Source organism: Lutzomyia longipalpis, chromosome 4 (assembly GCF_024334085.1).
Source record: "Lutzomyia longipalpis isolate SR_M1_2022 chromosome 4, ASM2433408v1".
NCBI lineage: Eukaryota > Metazoa > Arthropoda > Insecta > Diptera > Psychodidae > Lutzomyia > Lutzomyia longipalpis.
In genome coordinates, this window is record NC_074710.1 from 10,439,087 (window position 1) to 10,459,230 (window position 20,144).

The 20,144-nt window shown below is 37.8% G+C and overlaps 4 protein-coding genes across 7 annotated transcripts in view; 1 reads left to right on the plus strand and 3 right to left on the minus strand.

Annotated features, from left to right (window-relative positions):
- The window catches only part of LOC129796209 (mitochondrial uncoupling protein Bmcp-like), a 590,308-nt gene that overhangs the window by 215,698 nt on the left and 354,466 nt on the right, over positions 1–20,144 (minus strand). The window lies entirely within an intron of this gene.
- Positions 2,669–3,594, minus strand: LOC129796225 (uncharacterized). The gene is made up of 2 exons (XM_055838008.1): positions 3,493–3,594; positions 2,669–3,428 (listed from the first exon to the last, which is right to left on the minus strand). Exons 1-2 carry the CDS (start codon positions 3,542–3,544, stop codon positions 2,689–2,691), a joined length of 792 nt encoding a protein of 263 aa, XP_055693983.1. The 5' UTR covers positions 3,545–3,594; the 3' UTR covers positions 2,669–2,688.
- On the minus strand, positions 4,471–8,175 carry LOC129796128 (DNA/RNA-binding protein KIN17-like). 3 transcript variants are annotated; one of them, XM_055837879.1, is made up of 5 exons: positions 8,086–8,170; positions 6,811–7,995; positions 6,312–6,733; positions 6,173–6,245; positions 4,471–6,102 (listed from the first exon to the last, which is right to left on the minus strand). In XM_055837879.1, the coding sequence occupies exons 3-5, from the start codon at positions 6,360–6,362 to the stop codon at positions 4,694–4,696; spliced, it is 1,533 nt and encodes a 510-aa protein (XP_055693854.1). In that variant the 5' UTR covers positions 6,363–6,733; positions 6,811–7,995; positions 8,086–8,170; the 3' UTR covers positions 4,471–4,693. The 3 variants fall into 3 exon arrangements, with proteins under 3 accessions (XP_055693854.1, XP_055693855.1, XP_055693856.1); XM_055837880.1 differs by lacking the exons at positions 4,471–6,102; positions 6,173–6,245 and having other exon boundaries at positions 6,365–6,733; positions 8,086–8,175; XM_055837881.1 differs by lacking the exons at positions 4,471–6,102; positions 6,173–6,245; positions 6,312–6,733 and having other exon boundaries at positions 6,768–7,995; positions 8,086–8,175.
- LOC129796024 (endoribonuclease dcr-1) lies at positions 8,457–19,444 on the plus strand. 2 transcript variants are annotated; one of them, XM_055837666.1, is made up of 6 exons: positions 8,457–8,818; positions 9,228–10,253; positions 11,202–12,493; positions 13,429–14,428; positions 16,375–17,518; positions 18,714–19,444. In XM_055837666.1, exons 2-6 carry the CDS (start codon positions 9,266–9,268, stop codon positions 19,156–19,158), a joined length of 4,869 nt encoding a protein of 1,622 aa, XP_055693641.1. In that variant the 5' UTR covers positions 8,457–8,818; positions 9,228–9,265; the 3' UTR covers positions 19,159–19,444. The 2 variants fall into 2 exon arrangements, with proteins under 2 accessions (XP_055693641.1, XP_055693642.1); XM_055837667.1 differs by having other exon boundaries at positions 16,393–17,518.

Consider the following 20,144-nt stretch of genomic DNA (forward strand, 5'->3'; position numbering starts at 1 on the left):
TTATGCACGAAAATCTATTAAATCTCTTTTTGGGTTTTTCATGAGTAAAAGAGGAAGGTTTTACTTCCCTGGGATGAGGAACTTGTTTGTATATAAATTCGTCTCTCTACTGCAATATCTAGGGTAAGTATACAGAGAGTGAGGCGATTATATATACAAGGAGAATGGGTGGATGGATATAACACAGGCAGGAGGGAAGTGAAGAGAACATAGTCACAAATATATTTTACCATGCTGAATTTTCCTCAATTTATTTTAGGTGTGAGGCAGAGAAAATACCCACCACGAAGCATCTCATTCCTCTGGTTTCCTTTTTCGCGGTGTGGAAGAAGAATAAAAAGGAGTTACACTTGACAAGGTTCTTTGTAACATTGATTTTTATGCTAACCAAGGTTTAATTTTTAATTTGTCAATTTGTTTATTTGTCTTAAATTTATTTAATTTTTTAATAGCTTATTTATTATTATTAATTCAAATACATTTTCAGGTAATTAAATATGCCATACGATATATGCCATACGATATATATATATATATATATATATATATATAGCTTATTTAATTACCTGAAAATGTATTTTAGCAAGATTACGCATTTTAACACATCTATTAAGCTCAATAAGAAGTTCTCTTTAAATTAACCCTTTTGTGACCTCATAAAACCTGTAAGTTGAAACATTCGATTTCTCAGTACGATAACTAACTTTTGGATGCTCTCAAAGGATATTTTTCAATAAAAACGTATTCTTCAGTCTTTTATACGTAAAAAGACACTTTTCGTCTTTGGAATGAAGTTAAAAATTAGTCCGATTTTCGTAAAATATATCAATAGACATGAATGGGTTAAGCTGCAATATTTTTTAAATCATTCCTTTATTTTTTTTAGCAAAATATTTCCAATTTAACGGGTTAACAATTCTAAAAAGAAGTCATTTAATTTCAAGAAAAATTGAACCGAATTTAACTTTATAATTTTTTAGAAGATTAAAAAGCTAACTTCTCTCCACATTTTCTAACTTCTAAACTCCCAAATTTCCATTAATGAATTTCAATTATACATTTTTTTTGTGTGGCTTCCCAGTAAATTCAATTAGATCCCCGCAGAATGGGGTGTGTGAGAGGGGTTTTAGTGAAATATGTGTCGTTCTGAGAGCTAAAGCTCCGTAATTGCTGGCAACGAGGTAGGTATCTAAAATCCCCCTAACTCTGCATTCAAAAAATTCCATAGGGGTGTGTGTGGAAGTTAAGCCCATCATCACTGTGCCACGGGGAAATTCCTCTGCAATCCAACATTGTGTTTTGTGCACAAAGCAGCCAGGACGGGTGGCGGAAATGAGGGAAAAGTTTTACATAGAGAACTCAGTCAGACACGTGAATGCGGGGGTGTGCAGATGGGAGGGAGGTTGATAGAGACATACCAAGCGCAGTGTTGAAAAAAAAAAAAGAATATAGGTCTCGTCGGATTAATTTAATACCACGCCCGTGGGGGATGAAATACACCGAAGGGTGTCTGAAGAGGGTGTTTGAGGGATGGAATTTTTTTCTGCTCTACCCCACAGTTGGCTTTTATTGATTCGTATCGGAGAGCTCTCACAGATAAATCCGTACTACATATAGGAGAAACCCAAATTTTGATCTCCCTATCAAGGGGTCAAGGGTATTTTGAAATGAATTTCCCTGCATCACTGGCCCGTGATGAGGGTTCAACCAACACAACCCAAATCCCACCCGAGAGAGAGGAGTGCGGTGTACAACCCTCAAATTTCATCCCCGATAATTGCATTTGGTGCACACGATGTAAACAAGGCGGAATAAACAGCGGGAGGCGTGTGCGGATTGACGTGGCTACAAACGACAAACACGGGGCTTTTACATCACATCAAGGGGTGGGTGGGTGTTTTATATATATTTTATGATTGAAGAGCAAGCATAGATGAGTATAAACCTCTGGAGATGTAGCCATTGCTAAGGGGTGAGTACATCGCACATTAGACTGGAATTTACAGATTTATTTTTATTTAATAATCTATTCAAAATCCTTGGGATCTACGCAAAATCTAAGTAATCTAGATCTAAGATCTACGTAACCTATGTAGGCCCATGGAAAATCTTTAACAGTTGAGAAGAATCTGTTAAAAGGCAAATTATGATTGGTTGATAAATATCGAGGGTTGGAAAATATACTATACTAACTCATTTTTGTTGATTTTCAGGAGAGCGATTTGAAGTTTGAGATTTACATTGCTTCTTATGTAAAACTTTTTACAGTTTTCGCTGTAACTTTGTAGGGAACAAATATTCGAATTTGTCCTTTTGAGGGAAGATGAAGGACATCAAAAGCTGTGTCTGAAAGAAACACAGCTAAAAGCTATCGAAAAATGCGTTAAAAATATACTATACTAACTCGACTTAGTATAGTGTATTTTCCAACCCTCGATATGTATTTACCCAGTAAAAAAATTTGTCAACAATTGCTCAATATTGAGCCAATGTAGATTCGCATAGTTGATCAACTATTGATCAATTATATTGAAGAAAAATTAATGGTCAGAAGTTTATCAAATAAATTGATAATCAATTATTGGTCAATTAGTTGTCAATCTGCTTAATTGTCAGTAATTGATCAATAATTGAGTCCCGCTCGGTACAAAGTGAATTTGAACAGAGATTTAATAAAAAAAAAAATGTTTATTTAGCAGTAAGTTCTACTTCGATATAATTATCAACAGTGTTCTGAGCTGACTGAAATACAGCTTCTCCTTGTTGTATAGCATCATCAAGAGACTGTTGCACCTGCTGAACGGCGTCATTAGCAGCTTGATATCCTCCCTGAATAGCTCCAGCGATGACTTCTTGCCCTTGTTGATAGGCTTCTTGTAATATGTTAAAGGGACCATGACCATATCCTTCCAGTAGTGTCTCATTAGCAGTCTCAAAAATGTCGCCAACGATCTCCTGAACATGTTGTCTGGCTGCCTGACCTTGTTGGTAAGCATTATTAGCAATTTGCTGAACCTGCTGAGTGGCAACATTCGCAGTTTGTTGCGCCTGTTGGGCAGCCATTTGAGCAGCTTCTTGGATTTTCTTAAGAACTTCAGATGGAACATTTACAACATTTCTCATCACTTCTCCACCTGCAGAAATCATACGTCCAGCACTGTTAACAACAACTTCCACCACATTATTAGCTTGATTCGCAATTGTTGCCGTAATTTGTCCTGATTGATCGACAAAAGCCGTCATAACCTGCCCTGTACCATCTAAGACGGCATTAATAGCCGACAAAGCAGTATTGAGAGCATTCTGAAGAGCCCCGTTGGCAGTTTGCATAGCCTGTGTTATGCTACTGGTGAAAGTATTACTAGCCTGTGTAGCAGTATTCACGACTGATGATGCAATATTGCCAATGAATTCAAAGATAGGCTTTGCTGAAGACGTCAGAAGAAGAATTGTAAGAGTTTTGATCTTATGTGAGGCAAGTATACGGCTTACCATATGTTGGTGAAATAACTTGAACAACCAACAGAGCTACGATTAAACGCATATTTTCTGAATAATTTTAGAACTGATCGAACTGAGCATAAAAACTGAACTAATGCAGTTTAGCGTTTAAACTTATTTTATGTCTCAGATTACAGAGACTTATTTAGTCATAACTTAGAACGTGAGTAACGAATTTGTGATGAAAACTGAATTTATTGTCCACCTTATGGGCACGTTTTACTGATTTCTTGGGAAAATTTGTTGGATTATTCCTCAAGTTTGCATTATGTAGTTCAAAGATTTATTTTCCTGCTTTCATTATATTAAAATGGTCGTTATGATATAATTTTAGAAAATAAAAATGATTGCAAGAATTATAGAGCATTGACTGCGAATGTTAATCTGCTCATCGAGTGATATCCCTAAATCTGCAGGTTCCCATTTCCTGATAACAGTCAGCTGTTCCCAATTTACAGATCCTCAAATAAACGATAGAACAGAGAAAAAGAGACAGATAAGTCGGAATGATAAGTTGTTGAGCGGATAATTCAGAGGTGACGACAGTGAAATCTTAAGTTTAGTCGTTATTTGTACATAGTTTAACTGTAAACCAGTGCAATTTAACCATTGGAGGATCGAGATTTCTAACCTCAAAACTGTGACCTTAATTTTCTCTAAAAAATAAAATGTTTTTCCAAGTTTTCCTTCAAAGATCTTTAAATTCCCTTCACAAATGTAAAATTTATCGAAAATCGAATTGGCCAAGGAGGCCAGCGAAATCCTCCAAGGGTTAATCGTGAGGCTGAGGGTCAGAGGTTACTGGGGGAGTTGCCCATGCAAATTAAAAGGACACCACACAAATTTTATTTTATTTAAAATTATTAAATGAATACCAGGCGCCTCCATCTACAATATATAATTTTACCAGGCGTCTCCACCGATTTGTTCTATGTTATCTGCGTAATTTTCCCTCAATAAAACATCAAATTTTTCTAATTGGACCCTTATTTATTTTACTACAAACTTCTCTTTATAAATTTATTAAATTTTTTCTTGTCTGTACAGCATCTGCTGTAGGGAAACCTCCGGGGCTCTGCCACCAAATTCGTTGCACATTATACCATTTGAAAAAAAAATCATAAAAGAACAAAATGAGGTAGAAAAGGAAGGGTGGATGTAGTTGGGGGAGGGGGAGGAGGTTAATTTTTTCTCAAACTTTCCCACGGATTTCATCTTGAGCCTTGCTCATGACCTCCATGGCGCCTCTGGCGATTAGAGCATTCGCTAATTGCTTCCCAAGAGCCTCTGATTTTGCTAGGAAATCCTGCGGAACTGTAGTGTGGCGGAAGAGGCCACAGAAGAGGGGTACGTTGGTTTGAGGAGCCACCACAGAGTCCCCATTGTGCTGTACCTGCCCATGCTCAGCATCGCAATCAATGAGCTTCACCTGATTCGCCAGGAAGGGACACTTTTCAATTGGAGGCGCTTCGGGGGTGATTTTCGTGCCGGAAAAGGGACATTTTGACACCCCAGCTGTAGCTTCTTTATGCTCCGGTCCGAATTCCTCGGCCAAATTCACCTTTTCCGTTGTCCCGAAGAATGGACACACTCCCATCACATCCTGCCCAATGGGAATACTAAGGGGGCACCTTTCATGGGGTTGCTGTTGCTTCGAATACGGGCAACGCTTGAAGGCATCCCCGTGGAGATTTATCAGAGCACCAATATCGAGATTTTGTGTCTCACCACCAGTTGCTTTGGAGTCATCAATGATGTCGGGGCTTCGTCTTGCCGGCACTTCCGTGACTTTTACCTTCTTCGGTGGTACCCCATCAACTTCCGTTGCATCCACTTCAAATGGAACTTCACACGAAACTTCATCGCGAATCTCCGTTTTCCCATCGAGACTCCACACAGCCCCACGAAGGGTTAATTTGTGTCCATCCTGATCACGTGCACGCTTCAGGGAACTACTCACTGCCACTGGGGCACTGCAGCCTCCACCCAGGGTACGGAGGAAGCTTCTTTCGGCCAGAATACGCCCTTCGGTGGTGCGACAGCAAAGCTTTTGCAGCATCCGGAGAATCTCTTCAGCATCAGCACGGCATTCCACGGCGAGAGCTCCCTGTCCTACGGCATAGAGGAGTTCATCGCACTTCAGCACCTGGCTAATACGCTTCTCCCATCCCATCCGGACGAGCCCAGCATGCGCGAGAATAATCCCGGCGAATTTTGAATTTTCCGCATCGAGTTTCGCCAGACGCGTATTGAGATTCCCCCGGATATCGCAAACTGTGAGCTGAGGGTAGAACCGGGCTAGCTGTGCTGCCCGCCGGAGGGATGATGTACCAATGATAGAGCCCTCCGGGAGGGTTTTAAGTGTCTTCCCACGATGCTTCTCATTGAGCACGAGTGCATCTCGGGGATCTTCTCGCTCCAACACCGCACCAATCGCCATCCCATTCGGTAGTGTTGTTGGTAGATCCTTCAGTGAGTGCACAACAAAGTCCACCCTTCCCGTACGAAGAGCATCCTCGAGATCCTTCGTAAAGAGACTCTTCTCCCCAATCTTCGGCAGGGAAATGTTCAACACTCGATCACCCACTGTTGACATTGTGTCTGCAAAAAAAAATGAAAAATGTTTTCCATTTAATTCCGTTCTGCATGCTCAGCACGTCTCTACACTTACGTATTTCAAACTTCCTGTCCGGGAAGAGTGCCTGGAGTTGCCCGATGACATACTTGGTTTGAATGAGCGCCAACTATGATTGCATAATTGGGTTAATTTGCATTCTAATTCACGAATAAGAATTTTGTCTAATATTTACCTCACTCTTCCGTGACCCCACCCGAATGATTTTATCTCCATCACGTTCCATGGTCAGCAAAAAAGTTTTCCTGGGAATTGAGAGCTGTACCTGTGAGAAAACTTTCACTTTTACTTTCACACCAAATTCTTTGAGCTTTCCGGGAGTTTTTCCTGAGGATCTCTATGGTTTGTCTTTGAGCGGATCTTCCAGGTAGTTCTGGGAGGATTTCACTAAGCACTGACACCCATTCTTTTGGGGTTTTTCAGAGAGTTTACTCAGCAGCAGAGAGAGCGGAATTCCCGTGTAAAAACCACCTAGCCACGATGATGAGGAATTTTATGTGATATTCACGATATTCAGCAATGTTGTTGTTGTTTTGATGTGTGACGTTGGACATTCATACGACATTCCATGGAAGATCCGCATTTTTTAGCACAACGCTGAAATAATGAAAAAAAAAAAAAACACAAAAAATTCCTAAAAATTATCATTTTTAATTGAAAACAAATTAATTTACCTTGAATTTCAGTATAGTTTGCTTATATCTTCGTACCGAACACGATCAACTTGTCTTCCTGTGAGGGGTCCTTCGGATATTTCAATGGTCACGGAGTAATCTTCCTCCTGGAGGCTTTTTAGAACTGCCTTGGAGCCCCTGTAGGCACCATTGAGTACAAGAATTTCCTTCCCAATTTGCGGAATGACCGTTTCAACGTCATCCTGGTGAACTTCCAATTTCTTCCCGGTCTCCAGGAGCTTAACTTTAGCCCGATACTTATCAATAACTTCCTGCACAACGGCTTTCTCCTTGTACACCTTCCCCTCGGCCAAGGATTTGCTGACAATCTTCACAATTATCCCCTCCTTGAGCCAATAGTCCTTCCTGTTGGTTCTCTCCTTTCGGGATTCCTCCGTTTTTATGATGTCATCCAGTGCTGAGATCCTTCGTGCTTCCTTTTCACGCTTGGAACGCTTCTCCGCACTTCCGGAATCCTCCGCGGGGCGTTTTGTCAGCAGAGCGGGTTTCTTGAAGATTGCTTCCTTTTTACTCGTCCCTGCCAGGTTGATTTTCAGCTTTATCTTTTCCTCTTCGTTCTCACGCACAAACTCCCCACCTCCTGTGCTCGACCCCGCTGTCTCCTCGTCCTTCTTCCCACGCTCAACTTGCTTCTCAATGAATTCCTGCAATCGCTCCTCGTCATCCTTGTCCATCTTCTGCTTCTTCGCCATTTTCTCCTGCCGTGCAATGGTTTCCGGATCCCGATCAATGTATGTGATGTACCATCCCTTTTCCGTTTCATCCACCACACACTGCCCCGTCTTCCCGAGCCAGAGTACAAATCCCGTCAGTGAGAGCCATCGTGTTGCATTCATATGGAGGTGATTCTTATCCGAAATATACTCCTGATACACCTTATTGGCAGCCACGCGCTTTGTCCCAAATTGCCGTCTTAGTATCTCAACGTAGCCCTTGGCGAATTCCCCGGAGAAGTCATCGATGTACCTCTTGGAGTTGTCGGCAAAGAGGAGGAGCTGCCGCTGGTGGGATTCACTCATTGTGTGGCACTTGAAGCCATTTTCATCGCGACACTGCTTCTGACACATCTGGCAGTACCATCGTAGCTTCTGCAGCCCCTTAGCCTTCATCTTGTTGGCCAGGTACTTGGGAGTTCCGACCTCTGCGCGCCCCATTGTTATTCACCTATTTTGATTTTCAAATAAGTTTATTAAATTTTAAAACTTTCTTGGTATTCTGGAGAATATCTTTGTGTGGATTGTTTGGATTGTTTACCTGGAAGTCCTTAAAAAATTAAGAAAAATGGTCAGGAAACGATTAAATAAAATTGTGATAAACAGCTGGAATTTTGACAATAAACAAAGCATAAAATTTAGTACAGAGCGCTTACAAAAATTTTAGTACAGCATTTAGTTGATGCGGTACAAAACTAAAGTAATTTGTGATAATTAGTGGCATTTTATTGTTCTCATTATTCTTGAAATCGCTGAATTTTATTCATTCTAACATCTTGTAAATTCTTAATTATGAAAAAAATCATTTTCTTGCTGTCCATAAGCTGGCGAAAAAAGTAAAATGTGAAGAAAATACTTTTCTTTTACAGTGCACCGGCATTTTCATAATTTTAGTACATCAACATAACCTCATTCTCATGGAATTTTAGTACGAATTGCAACGTAAGTGCATTTTTGTTGTTTCCCTGCAAAATTGTGATAAAAATTGATAAAATATCGCTTATTTTTGTTGAAATACAATAAAAAACTTCCTCTGTATGTTTGACTGTGATTAAGTAGTAAGAATTGTATGATAATTCGCGGGAAAAGTGATTTTAATTGAAAATTGAAATCAGGGGATTCACCGAATTGCAAATTTTCCAACATCCAATCATAATCAGCCACGAAATCATAACAAAAGGAAATGCAAGAAACCCTCGTATGTTGTGAAATTCCGAAGAAAGTTCTCAGTTGGCTGTGAAGTGCCGAAGAAGAAGGGAAAGAAAATTTTCTTGGTGAGTTTTTTTCTTCATTTTTATGCATTTAATAATAAATCTTTCTTATGCTTTATGCTGCAATTTGTGGCCAATGATTGAGGTTTTGTTGAGGATTTCCTTTTATGGTGATCTCTTGTTGTACAAGAGGGAAAAAGACTTAAAATAGGGGAAGGAAAATGATCACTAATTTTTCTTTTGTTTTTTTTTTTCTTAGCAAACTTGATTTCCAATAAATTAATTAATTTTCCAAAAATTAAGTAATTTTGCACAAGTCTGGTGACTCACAGACGCCAGTTATCTGAGAAGGTCAGCAAATTGTTATTTGCACATTTTGCTGATCCCTTCTTGATTGTGCAGTAGCATAAAATTCAATGGTTCATGCAAAAAATTGTTTAGAAGATCAATAATATTTTTATTTTATTTGCAGATTATTCAACAATAAACAGATTTAGAGAAAAAAAAAACATGGAGATCGTCCCAGAGATGAAGGTTCTTAAGCCTCGTCCATATCAGGATCATCTAATAAAGACATGCATGGAGAAGAATACAATTGTTTACCTGCCAACGGGTGCAGGGAAGACTTTCATCCCCCTGATGGTATTTAAGAATCATTCAGCTGATTTTGCATACTCCCTTGAGGATGGTGGGAAGCGCAGTATCTTCCTGGCAAGCACAAAAGTCCTTGCAAAGCAGCAGAAGGAATACTTTGAGATGCACACCCCATTCAAGGTGACTGTCTTCACGGGAGACATGCAGGTGGACAATTGGGGGAAGCAGAAGTGGCACAAGGAGTTCCAGGATAATCACATAATCGTCGCCACATACCAAATTGTCCTCGATGTCATCAGGCATTCGTATCTAGCCCTCAAGAATATCAATGTCATTGTCTACGATGAATGCCACAATGCCCAGGGAGAGCATCCCATTTGTCAGCTAATGCACAGATTTATCGATATAGACGTGGTGGATCAGCCACGAATTATCGGTCTAACAGGAATGCTCCTCACGACGGATCGCTACCAAACAATTGAACAAGATTTGGCGAATTTTGAGAAGAAGCTCCGCTGCACCGTTGCCACAGTGGCTACCATTCAGGACTTTCAGAATGTTTTGGTGTACTCAACGAATCCCCAGGAGATGATTTTGTCGTACAATACCAATATGCTACACCCAAAATTGGCAAAAATCATGCAAATTGTCGAAAAGGTCATCAAAGAGATTGAGGGGTTTGATGTGGGGGCAGAAGTAAAAACCCTCAGTGATACAAATGATGATAAGCAGGGGATGAAGAAGAAATTGATTAACCTATGGAAGAATTTTGTCTATCAAGCCGAGGATTTTGGGCTCTATGGTGCCTCTCTGGCCATTCTAGGGCTCATTGTGGAGTTGGATCTCAAGAAGAGAGCTGCTGCTACACGCCAGAGACGGCTTCTCCTTCGCAGTTCCATCGCACGTAAGTTTTATTTATTTATTTGCTTTTTAACGATAAAATATTTTAGTTGAAGGTGAAAATTATATGAGGAAACTTTTAAAAAAATCAAACGTTAAAAAAAGTGCTTAGAAAATGTCAAATGGAAAAATCTCTCGATTTGTACGAAAAAACTCCAAACGTTAGAATAGAAACGTCAAATATTAGACATAAAACGTCAAATGTTTGAAACGAAACGTCAAGCGTTAGAAAAAATGTCAGAAGTATGAAAAATGTCTATAAATGTCAAACTTGAGGAAAAATCTCAATATTTAGGAAATAAATGTCAAACGGAAAAAAGGAAATTATAATGAAACGTCAAATTTTGCGAAAAAAATCGTCAAATGTTACAAAAGACACGTCAAATGTAAAAAATAACAAATGTAAAAAAATGAGCATCGAGCGTTAGATAAAATATCAAAATTTAGAAAAGAATCATCCAGCGTTACGTAAGAATCGTCAAGTGTTAAATACAAATGTCCAACATTACAAAAAACGTCAAATGTTAGAAAAAAATTGGTAAAATGTTGGAAAGAAACGTTTAACGTTTGAAAGAAAACGATAAAATATAAAATTCCTCAAAGATTAAAAAGAATCTTCAATGGTTAGAAAAACGTCAAACGTTAGAAAAGAATCGTCGATTGTTGAAAAATCTCAGAAAAAATTCCTGGAAGTGTCAAACTTAAAGAAAAGTCTCAAGTTTTGGAAAACAAATGTCAGGTTAAACAAAAATGACAAAATCCAGCAGAAATTTCAAATGTTAGAAAAGTAGAAAAGTAACGTCAAATGTTAGAATAGAAATGTTGAACGTTAGAAATATAACATGGAAATATTGAAAAAGCATCAAATTTTTGAAATAAGCTCAAGTTTTGAATAAGAAATATCAAAAGACGAATGATTTCTTAAAAAATTCCTTAAATTGTGTCCGGACAGATGCGGAAATGATACGTCACCTCATTGTGTCATACCTGGGTGATCCAGAAGGGAAGCCCTTACATGAGATTATCCTGCAAAATTGTACGGATAAATTGAAGACCTTCATTCAGGGTTTAGAGACAATTTTCAAGTTATTTGCTGGCCAAAAGATTAATGCTTTGGTATTTGTGGAGCAACGATTTACGGCAAAGGTGTTGTATCACATCCTGAGGAATTATGGGGAATCCAATGAGGTTTTCCCGGTACGTCCGGACTTTATGGTTGGCGATGAATCATTCACATCACCGGAATTGGAGGTTTTGCTGCAGATTAAGTGGAATCGGCAGGTTCTCGATAAATTCCGCCGGAATGAGGTGAATTTGATTGTATCCACGTCGGTGCTGGAGGAGGGTGTTGACCTACAAATGTGCAATATTGTCGTGAATTACGATACTCCGCGTAATTTCCGTTCATACGTCCAACGCAAGGGGCGTGCACGATCGCGGGAGAGTATCTTCCTCCTCATGACTGAGACCACCGAAAGGTCAAAGCTCTTGAAGAAAGTTGAATTGTACAAGATGACAGATGAGAAGCTCAAGGAAATCCTCATTGGGAAGTGTGTAGATCGCGAAATCCCATCCGCGGAGGAGATTGATGATGAATTGCGCAAAGAACAGAGGAAGTTTGTAACACAGAAGGGAGCTGTACTTGAGGAAACATCCGCTATTGCTTTGCTCAATCGCTACTTGAGCTCCCTCCCGGGTGATTCATTCACTGTAACAACTGTGGAGGCTTACCTGGAGCAGATAAACTCCATGTTTCGCTTTTCCTTCCAAATGCCCATCCAGTCGCCCCTTAAGGGACGCATCTATGGGGATATTTTGCCAAATAAGAAACTCGCAAAGCGTTCAGCGGCATTTAACACGTGCGTTGAGCTATACCACAAAGGGGAGCTCAGTGAGAATCTTCTACCGTTCAACAAGGAGATGAATCTGCTGAAAGTGGAGGATGTGTACTTCAGTCACTGGAAGAAATACAAAAGCAATGCAACAAAGATTGATGGTACAAAGAAGAAGAAGCGCTACCACACGGTGAAGTATCCAAAGCAATTGTTGGCTTGTCAACCAAAGGCTGGGACCAAGTGCTTCCTCTACATCATTCATACGGCATCAGAGCTCAATGAAGTCGATGACAATGTCAAAATTTTCAATAAGTTCTTTGCCGAAAGTCAAAGTTATGGCTTTCTCACCACAAAGAAGCTTCCAAAACTCGCAGCTATGCGTTTCTTCATTACTGACGGAGTAATTCAGGTAAGACACTTAACTAAAAGGGGCAATTATCTAGTTTATTTTTTTTGAGTCTTAAATTGACAGAGACTGAGGAGCAAAAGTTTAGAGTACTAAATTCTAGACAAAGAAATGAAATTTAAATTAGTACTTTATAGGCTTAAGTTTAATACTTTTTTCCTATTGTATTCAGTACACTTTTTCAGGCTAGAATTTACTATGTTTTTGACTAGAATTTAGTAGGTACATATGTTTATTCGATAGAATTTAGTACTTTAAACTATTGAATTTAGTACCTTTTCGGCTTGAATTTACTATTCCGGCTAGATTTTAGTATTTTTTGAAAATCTAATCTTAAGACGTAAATTCAATAATTAAAAATACTAAATTCTAGCCAAAAATATAATAAGTTCTGAATTTAAACCGAGAAAGTATCAAGCCGAAGAAGTACTAAATTGAAGACGTATAAGTACTAAATTCAAGCCGAAGAAGTACTAAAATAAAACAGTAAATTCAAACCGAGAAAGTAGTAAATTCAAGCCGAAGAAGTACTAAAATGAAAATGAATAAGTGCTAAATTCAATCCTAAAAATTGTACTAAAAAAACAGAAAATTCGAACAGAGAAAGTAGTAAATTCAAGCCGAAGTACTAAATTAACAAACAAATAAATACTAAATTTAATCCTGAAAAGTAAGTACTAAAAAACAGTAAATTCAAACCGAGAAAGTAGTAAATTCATGTCAAAGAAGTACTAAATTGAAGACGAATAAATACTAAATTATAGTTAAAAATGAAAATATTCAGATCTTTGGAAATATTGTAATTATTCGCCAAAACATTCAAAATATTCGTCAGATAAACACCCCTTGCGCTTGACTTTCTATGCATAGAATACTCAGCAGAACTGTCCAGTGTCCACCCTTTAAAACAAAATTCATTTCTAAAAAATTGTTTTCAGGTGAAAATTGATGATCACCCTGTTGAAGTGAAATTGAGCGAAGAAGAATTGATTATTCTGCAGAAATTCCATCTTGTGGTCTTTCGGGATATTTTGCGAGTTGTCAAGAATTTCCAGACATTTGACTTTACGAATGTGAAGAATTCCCTGCTTGTGGTACCAACGGTGGCAAGGCGGATTGACATGGAGTTTGCAATGAAATGCCAGGAATTGCAACCTGTGAAGCCCCTCACAGAGATGGAGAGACTGTCAATGAGGATTAAGCCCGAAGATTACTTGTATCAAGTTGTAAGCCCCTGGTATCGTTGTGATTCCTCACAGAGGTATGCTGTTACGAAGGTTCTCAGTGAATACACACCCAACAGCCTATTCCCAAATCAGGAGCAAGCAACCACGTATGCTAATTACTATATACAGAAATATGGCAGCGAAATTGGGCACATTGTCAAGATGAATCAATTCTTGGTGGAGGTGAAGGGAATTACGAAGAATTTGAATTTGATTAATCCCGGAATGAGTGACAAGGGGAGTAAGAAGCAAGCCGGAAGATTTCGCAGTGAGATTCTCGTTCCGGAACTTTGTCACAATTACAACTTTCCTGCTGCAATGTGGCTAAAAGCTGCCATTTTGCCAAATACCCTCCATCGTCTGCACTTTATGCTACACGCTGAGAATCTACGAAGGGAAATTGATGATTACATCAACGTACCCAGTTCCACAAAGCTCGACACCCTCATTGTGGATGAGCGCAAATTTCACATTGTAGAAGAAGTTCCAGTGCCAAAGAAGTCCCTTTTCGGTGCTCCTGCTGGCAGTGAAGTGGTTCAAGTTCAAACGAAGAATGAAACATTGGCAGATGTTCTTGATTCTGTCTTTGCACCTGAACAACTCCCCGTGGATGTTCATCGTAATTGGGATACAATTGATTCGGTGGATTTGGAATATTACATCCATTTCCTCAATCTCGTCGATGAATTTCACAAGGAGCAAGCTAGAAAAGGTAAGTGCCAAAATATTTATTTTTTCTTGATTTTACCTTCAAATAGCCAATAAACAGATCTACTGATTTAAAAAAAATCAAAAAAATGCAGAAGAATGATCATTTGAAAAATATTGCGAATTATTATAAATTTTATAGATTGCCTACTGATATGAAAAATTTAGTCCACTCGAATTCCAAATACTTTAAAGAATTGTATAAAAGTAAGAAACTTTGAGTTCCCCCCTCCGCTGTACTGTAATCGTTTGCAACTCAATGAATTAATGTACAACTTTTTGTATCATATAGCCTTAAAATGGAATTTATTCCATAGGCATGAATCTTTAGCAATAAATTTATCTTATTATCTTTTTTTTATTTTCTAACGTTAAAAAGCAAAATATAGAATTAAAATACAATGTCAAATACGTTAGAAAATAAACGTCAAAAGTTGGAAGTTTTTATGGAATTTTTCAAAATCGTTGAATTCTAAAAAAAAATGTAAAACATTTTAAATCTTCGTATAAAGTAGAAGGATTAGAAAAATGTAAAACATTAAAAAAAATAAAACGTTAGAAATTAAACATAAAAATGAAATTTTTAACATTTTCATAAAAACGTTAAATAGCGTTAGAAAAAAAATCATTAAGTCAATTTAAAAAAATTTTAAAAGTCAAAAAAATATATAGGTACGTTTTTTTTGTAGTGTATCTTATGTTGGAAAACAATCATAAAACGTTAAGAAAAAAACTTTGAATGATGGAAATTTTCATTAAATGTAAAATGCATGAGAAAACAAAATCTAAAACGTTGTCAATCGTTGGAAATATTGACTTTAAACATTATATTTTTTATAGAATGTCAAATGAAATAGGTTCTAATGTTTCACCCTTTCGCATCCATTGAGGCAAACGTTGACCCAAACGTGAAACATTGAATTTTTTCGAATTTTGATAAATTTAATTGTTTTTCCAATTTAGAAATTTGTTGAAATTACTTAAATAAGGTCACAGAAGATGTTCTCATTGAAATGTGTTCTTTGAGAGCAGCTATAGAATAAAAATCGTGATAAAAGGACGCATGTTTCAATGTTTCCATGTTACACGTGGATGTAAAAGGATTAACCCTTTAGCATCCGCATGAAACATAGAAACATTAAAACATGCTCTCTTTTTAACTCTTTAACGTCCAACGTGAAACATAAAAACATTGAAACATGCGCTCTTTTATCGCGATTTTTATTCTATGAATTTTTTTAGAGGACTTTTCTCACTCAGAACGTCTTCTTTGGCCCCTTATGCGTGAATTTGATGCATTTGTAACATGGAAAAACAATTACATTCATAAATAATTGAAAAAATAAAATGTTTCACGTTTGGGTCAGCGTATGATCCAAAAAACCTTAAAGGGTTAAAACGATATTTATTCTCTAGAAGCTCTCAGTAGACTTTTCTCAACCAGAACGTCTTCTTTATTCTTATTTACGTAAATTCAATTCAATTTTAACTTGAACAAATATTTAAATAAATTAAAATTCAATAAAATACAATGTTTCATTTTATGTCAACATATGACCCAAAGAACGCGAAAGGGTTAAAGTCAATATTTCTAACGATTGACGTTAGTTAACTCACGTTTTACATTTTGTTTCTTATGCATTTCATACTTAATAAAAATTTCTAACGTTGTAAGAATTTTATTTTTATAAAGTTCAATGACTGTTTTCATTCAATTTAAAGCAAGTTCGCAATAAATCATACTTTGTTGCATTTTTTTTTTCAAACGTTCTGGCTACACCTCTTCCAATTTTTCTTGCTGATGCTAAAGGGTTGACAAATGAATTTGCAAAAAAAAGGAAATTCGTCAATTTGTATTTTGCAAAACTTGAGAATTCTCTTATTAGATTAATAAGTTTAGTTTTAAAATAGAATTAATTTGCAAATACAAAGGATGAATTTTTTTTATAGGATTACTGAATTCCTTAGGAGCAACGGCGCAGGGTATGAATGCCCTTGCCATTTGTGGTACACCATATGAGGAGGCTTTCAACATTAATCTCCTAAATGTTGATCGTCCGGGTGTTGAGGGACCGCAGCAGAAGGATGTTTTGTGCGCAATTACAGCTGCTCCCGCACATGATGTTTTTGACATGGAACGTTATGAGGTGTTGGGTGATGCCTTCCTCAAGTTCACCACAACGCTGTACCTACTGCAGAAGCACAACCTCTGGCATGAGGGTTTGCTGACGTCGTGCAAGGGGAAAATTGTGGGAAATCGCAATCTCTTCTATTGCGGGAATGAAGCTGGAATTTCGGGCATTATTAATGCTTCGCCATTCAGTGTGAGTGATTTCATTGTACCCCATATGGGGGTACCAAATGAAGTTGTCACCATTATACGTGAATTGAAGCTCACACCGAATGCAGTGATGCGATTGGATTGTACTGAATGGGAGGTGATCAATGGACGATTGAATTTGGAGCGTGAAAGTGAGATTCTTGAACAATTTGCCAAGGAGCATGGGGAGATTGCGGAGTCTGTGTATCCGGTGAATGTTCACCTTGGAAAGCACTATGTTTCCGATAAAACTGTCTCGGATGCCATTGAGGGGATTCTGGGTGTGTGGTGTGCATCGGTGGGAATAAAGAAATCCTTCAAAATCCTCAATTACTTCCAAATCCTTCCGCATGATGTTGATATGGAGAATTTGCTGCGAAATCAAAAGATCGAACCGAGATTGTCGCCGAATGTGACAAATGGTGACATTGATTGTCTCCTGATAAACTACACGGAAGTACAGAGGAAGCTTCAGTATGAATTCCACGATCGAGCGTATCTCTTGCAAGCCCTGACGCATCCTTCCTACCCGACAAATCGTGCAACAGGATGCTATCAGCAGCTTGAATTCCTCGGTGATGCTGTCCTCGATATGATTGTTACATCGTACATTTTTGAGCATTGCCAATCAATGGATCCGGGAAAGATGACGGATTTACGTTCAGCACTCGTGAATAACATCACACTTGCGTGTATTTGTGTACGCAATGGGTTCCATAAGCACATCCTCAATCAGAGTCCAGCACTCCAGGAGAAAATGGCGGAATTTGCAAAGTAAGGAAGAAAAAAAAACTCGAGTTTTGGCTGTTTGATGTTGTAATTTCATTTGGAATTTTAGCTGTGTTTCTTTCAGACACAGGTTTTGTGTACCGAGCAAAATAGAAAGTCGTCAGATCAGGCTCAAACTTGGGATGAGCTTGAATTAGGGTCCCTACATTCCAAAAAACGTATGCGCCAAAACAATTTTTTTGCTAAACTACAAGAGAACGGTGATAGATAGAGACTTGCGGTAATCGGCAATGTTTAAATATCGACCGGAAGACATCCGATTACGACGTCAAACCCCCCCACCCCCGTCCGCCATTTTGAATAACCTCAAAATTCTGTTCTCGCTATATCTCAGCCGCTATTATAGCTAGAGAGCTGAAATTTTGATATGTTGTAGAGGCCATCAAGAGCTTTCCAACGATACCTCATTTTCAAAAATCGGTCAAGCCGTTTAGTCAATATCGCCGCCACAATTTTTCATCGAAAATCGACCATAACTCGAAAACGGCTTGACCGATTTTGATCAACCCGGGCTCAAATGAAAGCTCTCAACAAACCCTACAACTCTCTAGAACATCCGAAGTTTCAAAAGTGACCGCTAGGGGGCCAAAAATCAAAATCAAATCTTTCGATGAGTTTTCGATGAATATCTCGAAAACGCCATTATCGATTTTCTTTATTTTTTGATATATTATAGCCTACTATAACATCTATTTATGAAAAAAAAAATTTGTCGCTATTATGAAAATATTGAGTTCCAACTTTGGCGTCATATCTCGGGTTATACAAGTCCGATCTTGTTCAACTCAAGCGCAAATGAAATGTTTCGTGAAACCCTACAAATGTCTAGAATATTGCAACTTTGAGAAATAACCGCGAGGGGCGCTAAAGTCATAATCAAAATTTTCGAAAATTTCGAACTCGAATATTTCGAAAATGCTATTATCGATTTACTTCATATTTTAATATGTTATAGTTGAGATTAAGACCTTTCCAACGATAGCTCAAAAACGAAAATCTATTGAGCCGTTCCCGAGATATGGCGTTTTAAAGATTTCTTGGGGGAAAACTTTTCAACTTTTCCTGACTTTGCGCATCTTTAAATTAATTTGCGTTATAGTTTGCTCTCACAAAATTGATACACTGAAAAAAACACAGCTCTCATAAGCTTTGTCAGCTTACCAGTACATTTCTCTTTCAGATACCAAGAGCTAAATGGGCATATGATTACAGAGCACGTGCTGCTGCTAAAGGAGGAGGATGAAGGGATTCTTGCGGAGTCAATTGATGTCCCAAAAATTCTCGGTGATTGCATGGAAGCACTCCTTGGGGCAATTTTTCTCGATTCCGGCAATGATCTTAAGGCAGTTTGGCGTGTTATTGTACACCTCATGGGACGAGAAATATTGGATTTCACCCAAAATGTTCCCATCAATGCGGTGCGGAAGCTATATGAGACACCCGGTGCTAATCCACAATTTAGCGATGCTGCTGTTGATCCACAAACAAAAGTAACTTTGGTGAATGTTCAATTTGTTTGTTGCAACAAATTCGTCGAAGTTTCCGGATTTGGGTCAAATAAACTCAATGCAAAGCGTGCCGGAGCTAAGGCAGCTCTGCAATATTTGGCTGCGAATAAGAAGTAAGTGCCTGGCATTTTTTGTATATTGTTTCGTGGACCATTTTATGGAGTATTTTATGGAATCTGCATCATTTTGTTGTATTAATTGTATGAATTCCTTCAAATATGTTCTCATCAAGCATTAAACATAATTAATTTCAAAGAGAATTTTTTAATAATTATTTTATTCATTTTGTAAAAATCCTTATTAATTTTCTTCATAAATCAAATTCTCAATAAATTGTAGAGAATATAGAAATTATAGCATCACAAAATATACAGGCAATAAAAAAGAATATTATTTCATTACATTTTTGTGAGTTTAATTGATTTGCAAAGGAGATTTTGCTGTATGCTCGATGTGGGAAGAAATTCTCAAATTCTCATTTGAGGCAGATGTGGAAACAATCCGTGAACGTTTCATCTTATATAGGATCAAACAAAAACTTGAGAAATTATAATTTTTCTCTTTGGGATCAATGAGGAAGAGCCGGATAAGATTTTCTCAAAAATACAAATAATGACGAATGTTTCTCGTCTATTAACCCTTCAATGACCGTTGGGCCGAACGCTGACCCAAATATGAAATTGAAGTATATGTGTGTGTGTGAGACAAGGAGGAATATAAAGCAATGTAGTAAAATTGAGGAGAAGTGAGTCTCATGCAAACTGTGGAAGGAAAAAGAACAAATTAAATGTTAAGTACAAATGCAGAAGGAGATGCAAATGATAATGCAGAGGAAGATCCAGAAGAAGATGGGTTGATGGAAAAAGATAATTCCTTCCAAAATGTGTCCATGGAGATGACAAGAGTCATTCACATGGAAAATATTCAAAATATGATGCGAAAATGGACGGAAGTTAAAGCTAAAATTACTTCATTCCGTCTCTTACATCCCACGCCCGGGAAACTTCTTCAAATTGCAGAAGATTTGAATGATGCCATGTTATTTTTCAACAATATGTTTCGAGAATAAAAGTGAATTATGCATGTAAATTAATATTTTTTTA

Bases quoted from the DNA above. Each gene is read 5' to 3' on its own strand.
- LOC129796024 (XM_055837666.1), top strand. From the start codon at position 9,266: ATGGAGATCGTCCCAGAGATGAAGGTTCTTAAGCCTCGTCCATATCAG. The intron at 12,494-13,428 runs GTAAGACACTTA...AATTGTTTTCAG, and splicing joins TTACTGACGGAGTAATTCAG to GTGAAAATTGATGATCACCC. The intron at 17,519-18,713 runs GTAAGGAAGAAA...TTTCTCTTTCAG, and splicing joins AAAATGGCGGAATTTGCAAA to ATACCAAGAGCTAAATGGGC.
- LOC129796128 (XM_055837879.1), bottom strand. From the start codon at position 6,362: ATGGAACGTGATGGAGATAAAATCATTCGGGTGGGGTCACGGAAGAGT. The intron at 6,246-6,311 runs GTAAATATTAGA...ATGCAATCATAG, and splicing joins TGGGGTCACGGAAGAGTGAG to TTGGCGCTCATTCAAACCAA. The intron at 6,103-6,172 runs GTAAGTGTAGAG...TTTTTTTTGCAG, and splicing joins GGACAGGAAGTTTGAAATAC to ACACAATGTCAACAGTGGGT.
- LOC129796225 (XM_055838008.1), bottom strand. From the start codon at position 3,544: ATGCGTTTAATCGTAGCTCTGTTGGTTGTTCAAGTTATTTCACCAACA. The intron at 3,429-3,492 runs GTAAGCCGTATA...TGACGTCTTCAG, and splicing joins AGTTATTTCACCAACATATG to CAAAGCCTATCTTTGAATTC.